At 51.5% G+C, this 20,226-nt stretch overlaps 1 protein-coding gene across 1 annotated transcript in view; it reads right to left on the reverse strand.

The window, feature by feature from the left end:
* Positions 1 to 20,226, reverse strand: part of LOC144258885 (dynein heavy chain domain-containing protein 1-like) — a 129,556-nt gene that overhangs the window by 22,908 nt on the left and 86,422 nt on the right. Inside the window, exon 19 of the mRNA XM_077807023.1 lies at positions 20,068 to 20,160. Coding sequence (XP_077663149.1) covers positions 20,068 to 20,160 — 93 coding nt within the window. The remainder of the gene's footprint in view (positions 1 to 20,067; positions 20,161 to 20,226) is intronic.

Here is a 20,226-nt window from a genome sequence, read left to right on the forward strand (position 1 = left end):
CTGCAATGTAAGCCAATTGCTTCTTGTCCTATCCTCAGAGGTTAAGAAGAACAATTTACCTCCCTCCGTGTAACAACCTTTTATGTACTTGAAAACTGTTCTCATGTCCCCTCTCAGTCTTCTCTTTTCCAGACTAAACAAACCCCATTTTTTCAATCTTCCTTCACAGGTCATGTTTTCTAGACCTTTAATCATTTTTGTTGCTCTTCTCTGGACTTTCTCCAATTTGTCCACATCCTTCCTGAAATGTGGCACCCAGAACTGGACATAGTACTCTAGCTGAGGCCTCATCAGAGTGGAGTAGAGCGGAAGAATTACTTCTTGTGTCTTGCTTACAACACTCCTGCTAATACATCCCAGAATGATGTTCACTTTTTTTGCAGCAGCGTTACACTCTTGATTCATATTTATCTTGTGATCGCCCTGACCTGTACGTTCCACATTAAGATTCCATGAGGGAGGGGGTTAGCTTATCAGAGGGAAAACTCTCAGAAGATCTTTCACAAACTTTTTGACTGAAGGATGAGAAACAACAGCATGATCTTGAATTGGTGAATGACGTCCAGAGAGAGCAGCCAAATGAACACACAATGTGCTTCGTGACAAAGAGGAGGTGTTTAAAGGTAATAGACACTCAAGGATATAAGGAACTGATGTCTCTCAGGGAGAAAGGTCATGTTGGGAAGCTCTGGATAAAGAATGTTTTCATTCTGCAGTACAAATTGTCCTTGCAGACTGCTTTCTGTGCTTAATCAATAGGCTCTGTACATCAACGGAACAATTCTTCTCCATGCCATGACAATACATCAGGATTAAATGTTTTCCCATTGTTCTGAGTGATCAAGTCTGACAGAAACATATCAATACTGGAGGTATCACTGAGAGATTTCTGATTTCCATGAACCACTGCTGAGGCCCTGAACTGTTTGACCTTCCTTCACACATGGAATTGGAGGAATAGCATACAACAGGCCCTGAGTCCAAGAGATCAGAAGGCATCTCTTTGAGAACTTGGTCTCTGTCCTCTCTTGGAACAAAATACTTGGCTTTCCTGTTCTGTTCAGCTACAAAAAGATCTATGTGGGGCGCACCCTCTGATTGATAATGGACTTGACGCCTGAATCCTCTATGAACCATTTCTGATTCTGAAAATGCTGCTTAGATGGTCTGCGAGCATGTTGTGTAGGCCTGGAAGATGAACTACATTAGTGTTACAGTGTTCATTGCTTCCCTGCACCAGATCATTGATCTGGTTCCTCCCTGTTTACATAAAACATGGCGGTGGCATTGTTTGTTCTTTCATGCACACTCAGATCTTTGATATGAGGGAGAAAGGTTACTCCTGGGGGCATTCTGTACCACTGCGCATGTGCAGAATTCATGTCCCGTCCCCCCTGATTTTTTTCTCTGCAGAAAATACATTCTGCCACAGAGGTGATACAGTTATGCCTTTCACCCACCAGGGGCTGCTGTGGCACCAGAACAGAGGGCAGCCAGATCACCAGCCATAGCAGCCAGCTGCAGAGAAGGAAGAGAAGAGGCTGCGTTCATAGAATCACAGACTATCAGGGTTGGAAGGGACCTCAGGAGGTCATCTAGTCCAACCCCCTGCTCAAAGCAGGACCCATCCCCAATTTTTGCCCCAGATCCCAAATGGCCCCCTCAAGGATTGAACTCACAACCCTGGGTTTAGCAGGCCAATGCTCAAACCACTGAGCTATCCCTCCCCCCATGTGCCCTGCCTGTGGGGCCAGGGGAGGAGACATGGGATATGGGGCGGGGGGGTGGGCGACAGAGCAGGGCACATGGGGCTACTGGGGGGGGTCACAGACTGAGGTTCAGAAGGGCTAGTGGAGGGGACAGAGTGGGGAGGGAGCTGAATGGGAGTGGAGGTGAAGTGCCACATGGGAAAGGCGCATGCATGGTCACATCGGGATGGGCTGGCTAACTGAGGGAGTGCAGGGCCACATGGGGACAAGGGGCGGCGGGTGCATGGGGACAGCTGAGTGGGGGTGCAGAGACACATGGGACGGGGGGTGGGGGATACAGGTCCACATTGGGATAGGGGCAGACTGATTGGGAGAGGCTAGGGGTCAGCCAGGGTCTTCCATACTTCTCCCACCCACACCCAACAACCCTCCAGGTTCACACCCAGGCTCCTTCCCAGCAATTTACTTCCCTCTCCCTCAGCAACTCAGTTACCCCGATTCCCCAAGCCTTTGCATTGCTTCTGAGTGGGGCGGGAAATCTGGTTCTGTATTGTAGTTTAAATGAATTATTACTCAGTGTTCTGTATTAATATACCTAGTAAGGAACCTATTTCCCAAAAAACATTTATTTTTTGTTGTCTGTATTGTTACAGACAAACTTGCTGACAGGTATTTTGAAATAAATTACCAAAATAATTGAAACTGGCGCGATGATACGGTGTTATTTTAACCAAATAAAATATATAGAATTTTGCAGAATTTTAAAATATTGTATGCAGAATTTTTAATTTGTTGGAGCAGAATTGCTCCAGGCGTAAAATACCATGCAAGTAAGCGACACACAAAAGGAGCACTTAAAGACAATAAAGTCATTGCGGAGAAACTAAATGAATTCTTTGCTTCAATCTTCATGGCTGAGGATGTTAGGGAGATTCCCAAACCTCAGCCATCCTTTGTAGGTGACAAATCTGAGGAACTGTCACAGATTGAAGTGTCACCAGAGGAGGTTTTGGAATTAATTGAGAAACTTAACAGTAACAAGTCACCAGATGGCATTCACCCAAGAGTTCTGAAAGAACTTGTGACGATGTGACGCAGCAGGGAGGGGGGAGTGTTGACCTGGGAATGTGCCCTGGGGATGGGAGACCTGAGAGCCTGTCACCTGAGCCAGGAGGGGGAGGGGGAGGTAACACCTCTGCCCAGGAATGTGAAGACAGGCTGCAGCAGGGAACCTGCTGGGGGGGTTTAGTTTCAGTTTGGGGCTGGGTGGAGGAACGCAGGGAACCCCAGGGCTGGGGTCTAAGCTCCCTGCTACCCCAGAAGGACTTGACTGAGGGGTCCTGGGTGCACCCACAAGCTCTGTTTTGGACTGTCTTCCTGTTGTCCAATAAACCTTCTGTTTTAATGGCTGGCTGAGAGTCTCAGTGGATCCCAGGAAGAGGGGTGCAGGGCCTGGACTCCCCCACACTCCGTGACAACTGGTGGCAGAGGTGGGATGTACTGCACCCCGTGAACGGCGCTTCCTGCAGTAAGTGACTGGGAAACAGTAAAACGAAGGGGGATTGACGGGGACCGGGCATGCTGAAGATTCAGAGAGAGATGGTTTCAGGGGGCGGTTAACCCCTGGGAGTGTGTGACCAGAGAGAAGGACTTTTGCAGTAACAGGGTCCCCCGGGGGATCGCAGCGAGCGGTCCCAGGGGCGGAGGAGTCTGCAGCTCGACCCTGGCAAAGAGGTGGTGACCTCAAGAAGGACTGGCACACGAGGAGTTTTTCCTGGAAACCGTGGAAAGCTGCCCGGCCTGCGAGTGGCCAGCAGGGAGATGTACGCTAAACGCCTGAAGAGCGACCTGGTGGAGCTGTGCAGGCAGAGGGGGCTGCACATCGGGAGGTCCACCAAGGAACAGCTGATTGCCCAGTTGGAGGAGAGGGATCGCTTGGATGACCCAATCCCTGTCCCTGAGGGAAGCCCCCCGGCGGACACAGCATGGGCCCTGGGGCCTGACCGGGCTGGGAGGGGTCAGACAGCTGCCCAGGACATCCCGAGACCCTTCCTACCTAGGCCTGGGGGAGGGGTTGGGGGAAGCCCAGCGAATACTGAGGGCACCCTGACCCCGGCAGCCAGCAGGGGATCCTCCCGGCGGAGCTCCCCATCCCTGGAGCGGATGCGGCTGGAATGGGAGAGGGAGATGAAAATGAGGGAGCTGGAGGATCATGAGAAACAACGTCAACATGAGGAGAAACAACGTCAACATGAGCAGGAGGAGAAGGAGAAACAACGTCAACATGAGCAGGAGGAGAAGGAGAGGGAATCAGGAGAAGGAGAAACAAAGACAGCATGAACTGGAGCTGGCCAGGCTGAGGAGCAGTGGGGCCCCGGCTGCGGTGAGTGAGGGGGGACCCAAGACTGCAAGGAGCTTTGATAAGTGCTTCCTGGCCCAGCGGAAGGAGGGGGAGGACACAGATAGCTTCCTGTCGGCTTTTGAGAATGCCTGCGAGATGCACAGGGTTGACCCTGCAGACAGGCTCCAGTTTCTCACCCCCTTACTGGACCCCAAAGCCGTGGAGGTGTACAGCCGAATGACAGGGGCGGAGGCAGGGGACTATGAACTATTCAAACAGGCCCTGCTCCGTGAGTTTGGGCTGACCCCCGAGATGTGCCGGAGAAGGTTCCGGAGTCAGCGTAAAACACCTGAGGTCACCTACCTACAACTGGTCAACCGGATGCAGGGATATGCCCGCAAGTGGACAGCTGGGGCCCAAGCTAAAGAGGACCTGCTTGACCTAATCGTACTGGAGCAACTGTATGAACAGTGCCCTTCCGACCTGAGGCTGTGGCTGGTGGACAAAAAGCTAGAGAACCTCCAGCATGCAGGGCAGCTGGCCGACGAGTTTGTGAACAGTCGATCAGGGGGTAGCCGGGAGGAGTCCCAAAAGAACAGGCCCCCCCCGATGCAGAGAGAGAGTCACCAGGGGACCTCCCAGCAGGAAAATAGGGAGAACCCCCTCCAAAGGGGAACGCCTGGCGTCGGGCCCCTCCGACCCGCTCGAGGGGACCAACGTGACCTGAGCTGCTATCACTGTGGCCAGAGAGGCCACGTACAGACCCAGTGCCCCGGGCTCAGGGACAGACTGAGCAGACCCAACCTACCCAGGGTTAACTGGGTAGGGACTCAGCTGGACGAGGGGCAGACGACCCAGGCAAGGGGGGCTACCAGTTTACCACCTGCGCAGGAGGGAAGAGTACCCCAGGCCAGCTCCGCCAGAGGGCTGGAGGCTCTGGACTCAGGGTGCTCAGTTTACAGGGTGGGCGCGGGGCTGTCCCTCCGGAGAGAGTGCCTTGTTCCCCTGGAGGTGGATGGGAGGAAGGTCAACGGGCGCGGAGGTGACGCTGGCCCGGCCCGAGGTGGTGGCCCCAGATCGGGTGGTGCCCAACACCTACCTGACCCTGACAGGGGTGGGCGGGACTCCATTTAAGGTGCCCGTGGCAAGGGTACACCTGAAATGGGGGGCCAAGGAGGGCCCCAAGGATGTGGGGGTGCACCACCATTTGCCCACTGAAGTTTTGATGGGGGGAGACCTAGAGGACTGGCCAAGCAAGCCCCAGACCGCCCTGGTTGTGATCCATAGCCAGAGCCGGTGAGGGGCTCTGCACCCTGACCTCGGGGAGGGTACCGCACCGGAGGCGCAGGACCCTTCCCTGGTGGGGAGGGAGCGCCGAGGGGCACAGCTCAGAGAGGCGGAGGCCTCAGACCTGGCCACTGAGGGGGAACCGGGCCCCATCCCTTCCCCAGCTGCTGAGTTCCAGGCCGAGTTGAGGAAAGATCCCTCCTTGCGGAAGCTCAGGGATCTGGCCGACCTCAGTGTGGTACGGACCGTGAGGAGAGGCTGCCAGGAGAGGTTCCTGTGGGAGAAGGGGTTCCTGTACCGAGAATGGGCTCCCACAAGGGAAGTAGAGTCCTCCTGTGGGATCAGGAGGCAGCTGGTGGTCCCCCAGAAGTATCGCCGCAAGCTCCTGTACCTGGCCCATGACATCCCCCTCGCAGGGCACCAGGGAATCCAGCACACCCGGCAGAGGTTGCTACAGAACTTTTACTGGCCTGGGGTCTTTACCACGGTCCGGCAGTATTGCCGATCCTGTGACCCCTGTCAGAGGGTGGGAAAGGCCCGGGACAAGGGGAAAGCGGCTTTGAGACCTTTGCCCATCATAGAGGAGCCTTTCCAGAAGGTGGCCATGGACATCGTGGGGCCTCTCAGCAAGACAACCCGGTCGGGGAAGAAATACATTCTGGTGGTGGTAGATTTTGCCACCCGCTACCCCGAGGCAGTGCCCTTAGCTTCCATTGAAGCCGACACCGTGGCAGATGTGCTCCTGACCATTTTCAGCCGAGTGGGGTTCCCCAAGGAAGTCTTGACAGACCAAGGCTCCAACTTCATGTCGGCCCTGCTCCAGTGCTTGTGGGAGAAATGTGGGGTCCGGCACGACTGGGCCTCAGCTTATCACCCCCAGTCCAATGGGCTGGTGGAGAGGTTTAACGGGACGCTAAAGATGATGCTGAAAACCTTTATGAACCAGCACCCGCAGGATTGGGACAAGTACTTACCTCACCTGCTGTTCGCGTACAGGGAGGTGCCCCAGGAATCTACCGAATTTTCGCCTTTCGAACTGTTATATGGAAGGAGGGTGAGGGGCCCCCTGGACCTGATGAGAGACGAGTAGGAGGGGAAGGCCACTCCCGATGGAGAGTCAGTGGTGGAGTATGTCCTGATCTTCCGAGAGAGACTGGCTGAACTCATGGGCCTGGCCAGGGAGAATCTGGCCAGAGCCCAGAGGAAGCAGAAGGTCTGGTATGACTGCACGGCGCGGGCCCGTGCCTATGCCACCGGGGATCAGGAGATGGTTCTCATCTCCGTGAGAAAGAACAAACTACAGGCCGCCTGGGAGGGCCCTTTCAAGGTTGTCAAGCAGCTCAATGAGGTAAACTATGTGGTGGAGCTGTCGAACCGGGCGCACCACCGCCGGGTGTACCATGTGAATATTATGAAGCCATATTATGCCAGGGGGAAGGTGGTGTTGGCCGTGTGTGGACAGTGGGAGGAGCAGGGAGATGACCCTTTAGTAGATCTATTCCCTGGGACCAGAGCTGGTTCCCCGCTGGAAACAATTCCCCTCTCGGATCAGCTAACCTCTGCCCAGCAAGCTGAGATCAGGGGGGTGCTGCATCCGTACTGACAGCTGTTTTCCAACCAGCCTGGACGCACTAATCGGACTGTCCACCGGGTGCAGACAGGGTCGCACCCTCCGATAAGATGCTCCCCCTTCCGAGTCACGGGGAAAACTGCTCAGGACCTGGAAAAAGAGGTCCGGGACATGCTGGCTTTGGGGGTGATCCAGCCATCGGCCAGCCCGTGGGCCTCGCCAGTGGTGCTGGTCCCCAAAAAGGATGGGTCAGTCCGGTTCTGTGTGGACTATCGGAAGCTCAGTGCCATCACTGTATCTGATGCCTACCCCATGCCCAGGCCGGATGAGCTCCTAGACAAGCTGGGAGGAGCTCGGTACCTTACCACCATGGACCTTACAAAGGGCTACTGGCAAGTGCTGCTGGATGCAGATGCCCGGCTGAAATCGGCCTTTATCACACCTCTGGGGCTCTATGAGTTCCTGACCCTGCCGTTCGGCCTCAAGGGAGCGCCGGCCACCTTCCAGCACCTGGTGGACCAGCTCCTGAGGGGGATGGAGAGTTTTGCTGTGGCGTATATTGATGACATCTGTGTCTTTAGCCAGACTTGGGAGGACCACGTGTCCCAGGTTAGACAAGTGCTGGACCGACTCCAGGGGGCTGGGCTGACTGTAAAAGCGGAGAAGTGCAAGGTGGGGATGGCGGAAGTATCTTACCTGGGCCATTGGGTGGGGAGCGGCCGCCTAAAGCCGGAACCAGCCAAGGTGGAGGTGATCAGAGACTGGCCCGCTCCCCACACCAAAAAGCAGGTCCAAGCCTTTATTGGGATGGCAGGATACTACCGAAGATTTGTGCCCCGTTTCAGCGCCATAGCCACCCCCATCACTGAGCTATGCAAGAAGGGGAAGCCAGACAAGGTGGTCTGGACCGAGCAGTGCCAGGAGGCTTTCTGGGCGCTGAAGGAGGCTCTGGTCAGTGGCCCAGTTCTGGCAAACCCAGACTTTGACAAGCCCTTTATGGCGTTCACCGACGCCTCAGACACGGGACTGGGGGCGGTGTTAATGCAGGAGGCTGAAAAGGGGGAGAGAGACACCCCATCGTGTACCTGAGCAAGAAGTTGCTACCCCGGGAGCAACACTACGCGGCCATCGAGAAGGAGTGCCTGGCCATGGTGTGGGCCCTCAAGAAACTAGAGCCCTATCTCTTCGGGCGACACTTCACCGTGTACACCGACCACTCTCCCCTGACCTGGCTGCACCGGATGAAAGGAGCCAACGCCAAACTCCTGAGATGGAGCCTGCTCCTGCAGGATTACGACACGGACGTGGTCCACGTGAAGGGAAGTGCCAACCTGATAGTGGATGCGCTGTCCCGGAGAGGGGGCCCTGAACTTCCCCAGGTCACTGGTCACAGTGACCCCGCTCAGTTCAGTCTCGAAGGGGGGAGAGATGTGACGATGTGAGGCAGCAGGGAGTGGGGAGTGTTGACCTGGGAATGTGCCCTGGGGATGGGAGACCTGAGAGCCTGTCACTTGAGCCGGGAGGGGGAGAGGGAGGTGACACCTCTGCCCAGGAATGTGAAGACAGGCTGCAGGAGAGAGCCTGCTGGGGGGGTTTAGTTCCAGTTTGGGGCTGGGTGGAGGAACACAGGGAACCCCAGGGCTGGGGTCTAAGCTCCCTGCTCCTCCAGAAGGACTTGACTGAGGGGTCCTGGGTGTACCCACAAGCTCTGTTTTGGACTGTGTTCCTGTTGTCCAATGAACCTTCTGTTTTACTGGCTGGCTGAGAGTCTCAGTGAATCCCAGAAAGAGGGGTGCAGGGCTTGGACTCCCCCACACTCCGTGACAGAACTCAAATGTGAAATTGCAGAACTATTAACCATGGTTTGTAACCTGTCCTTTAAATCAGCTACTGTACCCAGTGACTGGAAGATAGCTAATGTAACGCCAATATTTAAGAAGGGCTCTAGAGGTGATCCCGGCAATTACAGACCGGTAAGTCTAAAGTCAGTACCGGGCAAATTAGTTGAAACCATAGTAAAGAATAAAATTGTCAGACACAAAGAAGAACATAAATTGTTGCGCAAAAGTCAACATGGCTTCTGTAAAGGGAGATCATGTCTTACTAATCTATTAGAGTTCTTTGAGGGGGTCAACAAACACATGGACAAGGGGGATCCAGTGGACATAGTGTACTTAGATTTCCAGAAAGCCTTTGACAAGGACCCTCACCAAAGGCTCTTATGTAAATTAAGTTGTCATGGGATAAGAGGGAAGATCATTTCATAGATTGAGAACTGGATAAAAGACAGGGAACAAAGAGTTGGAATAAATGGTAAATTTTCAGAATGGAGAAGGGTAACTAGTGGTGTTCCCCAAGGGTCAGTCCGAGGACCAATCCTATTTAACTTATTCATAAATGATCTGGAGAAAGGGGTAAACAGTGAGGTGGCAAAGTTTGCAGATGATACTAAACTGCTCAAGATAGTTAAGTCCAAAGCAGACTGTGAAGAACTTCAAAAAAATCTCACAAAACTAAGTGATTGGGCAACAAAATGGCAAATGAAATTTAATGTGGATAAATGTAAAGTAATGCACATTGGAAAAAATAACCTCAACTATACATACAATATGATGGGGGCTAATTTAGCTACAAATAATCAGGAGAAAGATCTTGGAGTCATCGTGGATAGTTTTCTGAAGACATTTACGCAGAGTGCAGTGGCAGTCAAAAAAGCAAACGGCACGTTCGGAATCATTAAAAAAGGGATAGAGAATAAGACAGAGAATATCTTATTGCCTTTATATAAATCCATGGTATGCCCACATCTTGAATACTGCGTACAGATGTGGTCCCCTCATCTCAAAAAAGATATACTGGCATTAGAAAAGGTTCAGAAAAGGGCAACTAAAATGATTAGGGGTTTGGAACGGGTCCCATATGAGGCGAGATTAAAGAGGCTAGGACTTTTCAGCTTGGAAAAGAGGAGACTAAGGGGGGATATGAGAGAGGTCTATAAAATCATGAGTGGTGTGGAGAAAGTGAATGAGAGAAAGTTATTTACTTGTTCCCATAATATAAGAACTAGGGGCCACCAAATGAAATTAATGGGTAGCAGGTTTAAAACAAATAAAAGGAAGTTCTTCTTCACTCAGTGCACAGTCAACCTGTGGAACTCCTTGCCTGAGGAGGTTGTGAAGGCTAGGGCTATAACAGGTGTCACAAAGTTCCTGCTCTACCTTGGTGGTCTTGCGCTTATTGGCGGATTTGCTCACCTTGGAGCTTCACGGCAGCCCTCAGCTTGGCCGTTTTTCTGAACCCACAGTCCAGGTTGACTCCTCCTGTGTCTGACCAGGAGTTGGGAGGATTTGGGAGGGTTTGGGAGGATTGGGGGTTTGGGAGGATTTTCTCACTCTCAGCTCCTAGTGCCTCTTGCTCCCAGCTCCTCACACGCACACCACAAACTGAAGTGGGCTCCTTTTTAAAACCCAGGTGCCCTGATTAGCCTGCCTTAATTGATTCTAGCAGCTTCTTGATTGGCTGCAGGTGTTCTAATCAGCCTGTCTTAATTGTCTCCCGAAGGTTCCTGATTGTTCTGGAACCTTCCCTGTTCCCTTACCCAGGGAAGAGGGACCTACTCAGCCTAGGGCTAATATATCTGCCTTCTATTACTCTCCTATAGCCATCTGGCCCGACCCTGTCACACAGGGTTTAAAAGAGAACTGGATAAATTCACAGAAGTCTATTAATGGCAATTAGCCAGGTTAAGTCTATTAATGGCTATTAGCCAGGATGGGTAAGGAATGGTGTCCCTAGCCTCTGTTTGTCAGAGGGTGGAGATGGATGGCAAGAGTGAGATCACTAGATCATTACCTGTTAGGTTCATTCTCTCTGGGGCACCTGGCATTGGCCACTGTTGGTAGACAGGATGCTGGACTGGATGGACCTTTGGTCTGACCCAGTATGGCCATTCTTATGTTCTTATGTATCACTTTGAATTCCAGGACGTTGATATGAAGCCAAGCCTCTCTTCGAAATCACTGACACTGTACTGCAGTGGTTCCCAAACTGTGGGTTGCGACCCTATAGGGTTGCATCCTCAGCAGATGGGGTCACGGTGATCACTAGTGTATGGAGGGCACCATTTTGCTCCACGCAGCGTGACCTTGCATGTATGGTGTGTGTGAGGTCACAAAGCATGAAGGATGCCATTTTGCTCTTCAAAATGGTAACTTCCATGCTGCCTGGTTTCCAGGAGGAAAGAATTCATTAACATGGGCTAGTGCCAGGAACAAGTGTGCGAACCCTGCTGTATTGTAAAGTTGTCAAGATGGGCTCCCCAACCCAGCAATGAAGCAGCGGTCACTACCGACTTTGTGAGAAGTTCTAGGGAGAACAAAACTCCCTTGCAGATCTGATGTGGAGTTCTACACTTTCCAAATCCTTTTACTTGCTTTTATCTGAATCTTTAACTCCAGCTCTGGTAATAAGTTTCAGTTTGGGTTCAGTCTAGATGTGTCTAAGTGCCGTGTGCTTTGGGCAGTGCTGACGAGAGGAGATGCCTGGGAAGAACTGTTTCCCCAGGGCCAGCGAATCAGTATACTCGGCAGGTGGCCAGATGACAAGGGACTGGGCATCTCCTGTAATTAGATGGAGTGTGTAAACTGCTAGCCTGCAGGGGGAACGACCGGGGCTTCTGGTAGTCCAGAAGGGGAGCTTGTGTTGCCTGCAGCTGATAGACGCCCTTGTGATGAAGTGGGACTGTTCTTAATGTTCTCTCTGAATACTGTGTGGGTGTCTCGGTTTACCCTAGGCATTTCTTAAGTCTCTAGGTGGTGGGATCAGGGGATGTGATTGTTGCAGAGCCCTAGAGGGCCAGTGTGATGGTGTCTGCACAGAGAATGGCCGACACCCTGTTTCCTGGCAACTGATGGCCTGGGCCTTTCCCCCCTGCAAGGTGAGAGCTAAAGGGTTGGAGAACAAAGGAATCAGGTGCCCTCCTGGCCCGGGAAAGGGACAAAGCCCAGAGGAGGAGGGGCTGGAGGGAGTTTCAGTTTGGGGCTGGCTGGGGACATGGAGTGAAGGGCAGACAGGGTTGTCTGGCTCACTGCCCCCCAAAATGGACCCAGCTGAGGGGTCCTGTTCTCTGCACCTGCAAACTCTGTTTTAGACCATGTTCCTGTCATCTAATAAACCTTCTGTTTTGCTGGCTGGCTGAGAGTCACGTCTGATTGCGGAGTTGGGGTGCAGGACCCTCTGGCTTCCCCAAGACCCCGCCCTGGCAGACTCGCTGGGGGAAGCGCACAGAGGGGCAGAGGAGGCTGAATGCTCCAAGGTCAGACCCAGGAAGATGGAAGCCGGGTGAGCTTTGTGTCCTGAAGACAGGCTGCTCACAGAAAGGAGACTTCCCCAGAGTCCTCACTGGCTTCATGGGGAGCAGTTCCAGAGCATCGCCCAGGGACTCCGTGACAAGCCCCAACAGATGCTGAAGGGCTGTGTGACCTGGGTGAAGGTCCCATGGATGGGGCCCCTCACCCTGCCTATGGCCCAGATCCCTGTGCAGACCCAGGAGGGGTCGGGCTGGCTGGTCGTTGAGTTCTCCAGGATATCGGCTGTGAGGTCCTGTTGCGGGGTGACTGTGTCTCTTTGGGACAGGATCCAGGCCCTGCTCCTGTAATGGCCAAGGGTTTGAATTTGAATCCAAGGAACCAATCAGTGGAGAGGGAAATGGTCAGTGAAAATGCAGATGACTTAGCTGGCAGTGGGGAGGAGCTGCAGGGGGGAGGGCAGGATACCTGGCTAGCAGGGGGGAGGGCAAGATACCTGCCTGCCTGTAACCAGCCCCCTGGGGCTGGGTGAGACAGAGAGATGCTCCCTGCCCCCCTGCACACCGGAGAGGGGGCTCACACTGGCTCCGATGCTGTAAGGAGAGCAGAGAGCTCACTGCCTGCCCCCACTGGGACAGCAAGGGCAGCGCTGAGCGAGGGTGGAGCTGAGACCCCAGTTGGGGGGGGGGGGGACCCACAGGCAGGGCAGTTCGGCTGCCAACCAGGTTTAGCTGGTCCAGAGATACTGCTGGGAAGTGATCCCCAGGGCAGGGAAGGAGCGACCAGGGACAGGGCTCAGCGGGGCTGTGACCCCAGGCCCAGCCCACAAGAGGGAGCAGGTCCCACTCCCTCCCCCAGCACCTGAATTCCAGACTGAGCTGCGGAAGGATCCCTCCTAGGAGGAGCTGAGGGGACTTGCTGGCCACAGGCTGCAAACCCCCGTGGGGAAGGCTGCAGGGACAGATTCCCATGGGAGAAGGGATTCCTGTACCGAGAAGGGGCTCCCCCAGGGGAAGTAGAACCGTGGGGGATCAGGAGGCCGCTGGGGGTGCCCCGGAAGTGTCGCCACCAGCTGTCGTACCTGGCCCACAATGACCCTCTCTCGGGACACCAGGGGATCCAGGCCCCAGGCAGCGGCTGCTGCAGAACCACGACTGACCCGGGGTCTGGGATGTGGCCCAGCGGCACAGCAGGTCCTGCGACCCCGGCTAGAGGGTGGGGAAGGCCAGGATAAGGGAGAAGCTCCCTTGAGACCCCTGCCCAACACAGAGGAACCTTTCCAGAAGGTGACTATGGACATAGTGGGGCCCCTCAGCAAGGCGACTTAGGCAGGGAAGAAATACGTCTTGGGGGTGATGGATCTCGCCACCCGCTACACAGGGGCGGGGGCTCTGTCCTCCACCAAGGCAGACACCAGGGCAGACGCGCTGCTGACCATCTTCAGCAGAGGGGGGGTCCCCAGCAAGGTCCTTACAGACCAGGGGTCCAATGTCCTGTCAGCCTTGCTCTGGGGCTGGTGGGAGAAATGGGGGGTCTGGCCCACCTGGGCCTCTGCAGGTCACCCTCCGTCCCACAGGCTGGTGGAGAGAGTTTATGGGACCCTGGGGTTGATGCTGAGGACTTTTATGAATCAGCATCTGCAGTCTCGAAGCGGGGAGAGATGTGACAAAGTGGGAATGTTCTTAATGTTCTCTCTGAATACTGTGTGGGTGCCTCAGTTTCCCCTAGGCATTTCTTAAGTATCTAGCTGGTGGGATAAGGAGGTGTGATTGTTGCAGCACCCTAAAGGGCCAGCATGATGGTGTCTGCACAGAGGATGGCTGACGCCCTGTCTCCTGGCCACTGATGGCCTGGGCCCCTCCTCTGCAAAGGTGCCAACTGAAGGTGTTAGAGAACAAAGAGATCAGGTGGCCTCCTGGCCCAGGAAAGAGACAAAGGCCAGAGGAGGGGCTGGAGAGTTTCAGTTTGGAGCTGGCTGGGGAAATGGAGGGAGGCCCAGATGGGGCTCTGGGCTCCCTACCCCCACAAGATGGACCTGACTGAGGGGTCCTGTTCTCTGTACCTACAAGTTCATGGTTTTAGATCATGTTCCTGTCATCTAATAATCCTTTTGTTTTACTGGCTGGCTGAGAGTCACGTCTGACTGCGGAGTTGGGGGGCAGGGCCCTCTGGCTTCCCCAGGAGCCCTGCCTGTGTGGACCCACTGTAGGAAGCGCATGATGGGGCAGGGGATGCTGAATGCTCCGAGGTCAGCCCCAGGAAGGTCGAAGTTGTGTGAGCTTCTTGCCCTGGAGACAGTCTGCTCAGAGAGAGGAGGCTCCCCCAGAGTCCTGCCTGGCTTCATATGGAATAGTTCCAGAGCATCGCCCGGAGACCCCGTGACAGCCCTCATGCTGTAAGCTGGTGGTAGCAATTCACCCAGACAGCATCGTTAACACCAGACAGTGTCATGCTAATAAATACGACTTCGTTTTGCCTTGCGTTTCTCCAGAGGCTCATTGGTAGCACAGCCTCTCCCTGGCATCTGAGCCCAGCTGGAACAGGGTGCTGGCGCCCGAAGGCCCAGTACTGGAGCTGTTGAGGCCAGGTGGCCTGCCCTTGTAGCACAGGGTGACCTCTTGGGGGCCTGGCACACTAACAGAGTTCTCCCTGGAGATGGTTGAAAGGCGGGGGCATAGCACAGACCTTGTGAATCCTGTTAACACTGCACTTGCGGCCCCATGCAGAGCCTCAGCCTGGAGCTCGCTGCTCCCTTAACTGAGCCAGCCAGCTCTACATCTGTAACCACAGAGCCAAGATGGCATTCACCTGTCCCATGGGCAGCCTGCCTCCAGCCCCATTCTCTTCCAATCAGGATCTAGGCTCCATTTTACTGGGCCACACCACGGCCAAGCAGAGGGGGGGCCAGGAGGGCCATTTGGCCTGGGCCTCAAACTCAAAGGGGGCCTCAAATTTAGATACTTGTTAATTTTTTGGCATTTGATAAGTTTTGCAACTTGTTTTTATGCCCATCCCTATTGGACCAAAATGTGACACACTCTCTCAGCTTAGAACTGCAATTTTAAGCAAATAAGAGCTGTGATTTGGTAAAAGACAGAATTTTTTTGTTAAGTGATATAGATTTTGTCATATTAAAGAGTTCAAAATGTTCACAAATATTAATAAAAATATATTGGTTCTGATGGCACAAGATTAGACCGTGATGAACGTGTTCTCTCAGATCAGCTGATTACATAAACAAACCACTACTAGTGGCTGGTGCTGGATCAAGTGCGTGCTGAAAGGTACAGAATTGTTACATTTTAGTATCTTTACAGTTTTATGTCTAGTTGACTAAGGTATTATTTATGTGTGAGAATTCTTCATTATTATCTTCATATGGTAGCTAAAAGAGGTGACTGGTTGGGCTGGTTGAGCCCTAGCTTGGTAGCTTGGCCATCATCATGACTTTCGTAGTCCGTAGGCCCGGATTCAAGGTGAAGATTTGTGAGGACAGTCTTGTACAGTGAGTTTCGTGAGGACACACGTTTGAAATGTTTGGACATTATCCCTCTGTCTGTATCCGTGTCTGTGTTTACTATATATACGTCATCCCTTTGTCTTCAGATCAGCCTATTATATTATACCTTGCGTGCTTGAGTTTTGATTCAGTGATAAGAATAATAACCTGACTGTTTCATTTTGTGTTCTTAATTAGTATTCCTTCATTTTCAGCATTTGTGTATCATTCAGCATTTGTAAAAAGAAAAGGAGTACTTGTGGCACCTTAGAGACTAACCAATTTATTTGAGCATGAGCTTTCGTGAGCTACAGCTCACTTCATCGGATGCATACCGTGGAAACTGCAGCAGACTTTATATACACACAGAGAATATGAAACAATACCTCCTCCCACCCCACTGTCCTGCTGGTAATAGCTTATCTAAAGTGATCATCAAGTTGGGCCATTTCCAGCACAAATCCAGGTTCTCTCACTCCCTCACCCCCCTCCAAAAACCAAAAACCTGTCCTTGCCTACAGACAGCCCCGCAACCTGAAGCAAATACTTACCAACAACCACATACCACACAACAGAACCACTAACCCAGGAACTTATCCTTGCAACAAAGCCCGTTGCCAACTGTGCCCACATATCTATTCAGGGGACACCGTCACAGGGCCTAATAACATCAGCCACACTATCAGAGGCTCGTTCACCTGCACATCCACCAATGTGATATATGCCATCATGTGCCAGCAATGCCCCTCTGCCATTTACATTAGTCAAACTGGACAGTCTCTACGTAAAAGAATAAATGGACACAAATCAGATGTCAAGAATTATAACATTCATAAACCAGTCGGAGAACACTTCAATCTCTCTGGTCACGCAATCACAGACATGAAGGTCGCTATCTTAAAACAAAAAAACTTCAAATCCAGACTCCAGCGAGAAACTGCTGAATTGGAATTCATTTGCAAATTGGATACTATTAATTTAGGCTTAAATAGAGACTGGGAGTGGCTAAGTCATTATGCAAGGTAGCCTATTTCCCCTTGTTTTTTCCTACCCCCCCCCCCAGATGTTCTGGTTTAACTTGGATTTAAACTTGGAGAGTGGTCAGTTTGGATGAGCTATTACCAGCAGGAGAGTGAGTTTGTGTGTGTATGGGGGTGGGAGGGTGAGAAAACCTGGATTTGTGCTGGACATGGCCCACCGTGATTACCATGCACATTGTAGGGAGAGTGGTCACTTTGGATGAGCTATTACCAGCAGGAGAGTGAGTTTGTGTGTGTATGGGGGTGGGGGGGGTGAGAAAACCTGAATTTGTGCTGGAAATGGCCCACCTTGATTATTATGCACATTGTAGGGAGAGTGGTCACTTTGGATGAGCTATTACCAGCAGGATAGTGAATTTGTGTGTGTGGTTTTTGGGAGGGGGGTGAGAGAACCTGGATTTGTGCAGGAAATGGCCCAACTTGATTATCATGCACATTGTGTAGAGAGTTGTCACTTTGGATGGGCTATCACCAGCAGGAGAGTGAATTTGTGTGGGGGGGTGGAGGGTGAGAAAACCTGGATTTGTGCTGGAAATGGCCCAACTTGATGATCACTTTAGATAAGCTATTACCAGCAGGACAGTGGGGTGGGAGGAGGTATTGTTTCATATTCTCTGTGTGTATATAAAGTCTGCTGCAGTTTCCACGGTATGCATCCGATGAAGTGAGCTGTAGCTCACGAAAGCTCATGCTCAAATAAATTGGTTAGTCTCTAAGGTGCCACAAGTACTCCTTTTCTTTTTGCGAATACAGACTAACACGGCTGTTACTCTGAAACCATTCAGCATTTGTGTACGTTTACAGTAGAAGATTTCAAGTGTAGATAAGCTATTTATTTACAGCAGAATATTTCAAGTGTGGATAGGCTCCATATTGACCAGATAGATCACTATGAAGAGGAGATTTGAAAGTGGTGCAAGGAAGAGATGACTAAAACAACTGAGTGAAGCAGCAGCTAAGAGCTCAAAGCCAATAACTTCATTTCTCAAACCACTGGAAAACACACCTTACCCAACAAACAATGCTACAGATAATGAAAACTCCGCAACTGCAACAGGTGATATTTCAGTGCCAATACCTGAACATGAGGACAGTAGTCAAGAAGGAGATGTGCCAACAGTAACAGATGCAGGAGAAGATACTGTGTACGATTAAGAAACTCAACAGCAACAGGAAGATGTAGATCTTACGCAGTAAGAGCAATTCATGAGTACTACAGGTTTGACTATGACTGACATTGGAATTATTGACAAGAGCAATGCTGCCCAAATACAATCTTTTCTTCAAATTAGTTGTTTTGAAATTCCAAGTAACATTCCATGAGATGCTGTTAATCATGCTTTCCCTACTCATCTGCTGACAAAAACTCTTCCAAGTGGTGAGACCTGCACAAGAGACTGGTTATGCTGGAGTACGGAAAAACAATCTCTGTACCGTGCACCCTGCTTCATTTTGAACAAAAGTGCTGCAAATGCATCAGATCTCTCTGACCAATCAGGATGGCACATCAACAGGGGTTGGAGGAAGTTGAAAGACTGAATACCATCCCGTGAGAGTTCACCGTCACACAAAGAACACTATGTTGCATGGAAATCAGCCAGTAGGGCAGCATTAGCTGAAAGTTCAGTTGAGAATTTACTCTTGACTGAACTCTCTACAGAAACTAACAGCTGGAAAAAACTTCTTGAGCGCATCCTGAATGTCATCCTTTTTCTTTTTGACTGGGGATTGGCTTTCTTTGGTTCTAGTCAATGTACTGGTGATCGTGCAAATGGAAACTTTCTAGGCACAGTGGAGCTCCTCAGCAAATATGACCCACTTTTATCAGAGTATGTTAAATGTATTTGAGAATCGCAAGAGAATCAAAAGCACATACAAGTCCATTATCTTGCCACATGCATACAAAACGGGTTTATTGAGCTATGTGGGTCATTCGTACAAACAACAATTCTTGATGAGATTCAAAATGCCAAGTATTTTTCAGTCATTGTTGATGCCACTCCAGATTGTTCTCACAGGGAACAGACTACTATGGTTATTTGATATGTTAAGATTGTAGATAGCTCAAAATTTTGAATTGAAGAAAGGTTTATTTTGTTTGATAATTTCATGAGAAAAACTGGGAAAGAAATTGCTGCTCAAGTACTAGTAATTCTAGAAGGTTTTAAGTGAGATTTTCAAGTCCGCATTGGTCGAGCCATGACAATGGATTCAATATGGCCAGGAAGTACAAAGGTGGACAAGCAGTTCTGCTTGAGCATAATTCAAACTGTATTTTCTCCAGCTGTGGAAACCACACACTGAACCTGGTAGGTGTTGACTGTGCTGAATCATGCAAGGAGGCAATTACTTCCTCTGGAACTGTTCAGCAAATATACAATCTCTTCAGTAGCAGCCCACAAAGGTGGGAAATTCTGAAGCAATCTCTTCCTGTTTCACTGCAGGGGATGTCCAGAACTAGATGGTCTGCACGGATTGATGGGGTTCAACCAGTTGCGCAGCATTTGAATTCAGTGAGAAAGGCTTTAGATGAGCCTGAATCTCTCAGTCTCACTGCACAGGCTCGAACTGAACTTCAGTCTGTTCAGAGGCACATGTCCAAATTTGAATCCATTCTGACATCATCTTTGTGGATGAAGCTACTTTCAATGATCCATCAAACTAATCTGGGAATTGAAGCACGCAATCCTACCCTTGATGTTGAGAGGTTTCCAAACCCTTGCACTTGCTTTTATCTGAAGCATTTTCTCTCAATAAACTCCAGTCTGGTGTTCCCATAAACCTGTCCAGTGCCTTGTGCTGAGGAGCCTGGGGACTGAGGTGGAACCAGGGAGCTGGGGTGTACTGTTTCCATGGCAGCAGCTGGGTGTACATTGCCGGGGTGCAGAAGGCATGGGAATATAAATCCAGGACTGGGTTAAAATCATGCTTGGTAAAAATCAGATGAGGTGGAACTGGATATCAATCAATTAAAATTGGTGTGCTGGATATTAGGCTTGATTGGTGGACAAAATAATGAGGGGCTGGCTATTCCACCATCACCGCCTTTTGGGGTCCTTAGAGAAAGAGACTTTGGCGGAGGGGGAGAACAGATGGAGGCTATTGGAGCAAACGTCACCAGCATCAGCTGCGCCCACCATCTCCTGTGACCCAGGGCCTTCTCTCCTACGCCTGAGGGACATCCTTACCAACCTGGGCTAGAAAGGACGCAGACGCATCCTCCCCTGCCAGCTTCAGCTGAATCCTGGTCACCACCTGAGCTGAAATGGGCTTGGACTGTAACAGCAGCTGCAGCTCCAACCCCTCTCAGCTTACGTCCTTGCCTTCCCCCAAAAGCAGCGTTATCACCATCTCTGTTACGTCTGAGGGCATGCCAAACCCAGGGGCTTTCTGCTGAAACTCGCTCAGCTACAGGCAAAGGGGAAGAGAAGCTGTTCAGATGAAAGCCCCATTCACTGCTCTACAGGCAAGGGT

The sequence above is a fragment of the Eretmochelys imbricata genome, chromosome 1 (assembly GCF_965152235.1).
Source record: "Eretmochelys imbricata isolate rEreImb1 chromosome 1, rEreImb1.hap1, whole genome shotgun sequence".
Lineage (NCBI taxonomy): Eukaryota > Metazoa > Chordata > Testudines > Cheloniidae > Eretmochelys > Eretmochelys imbricata.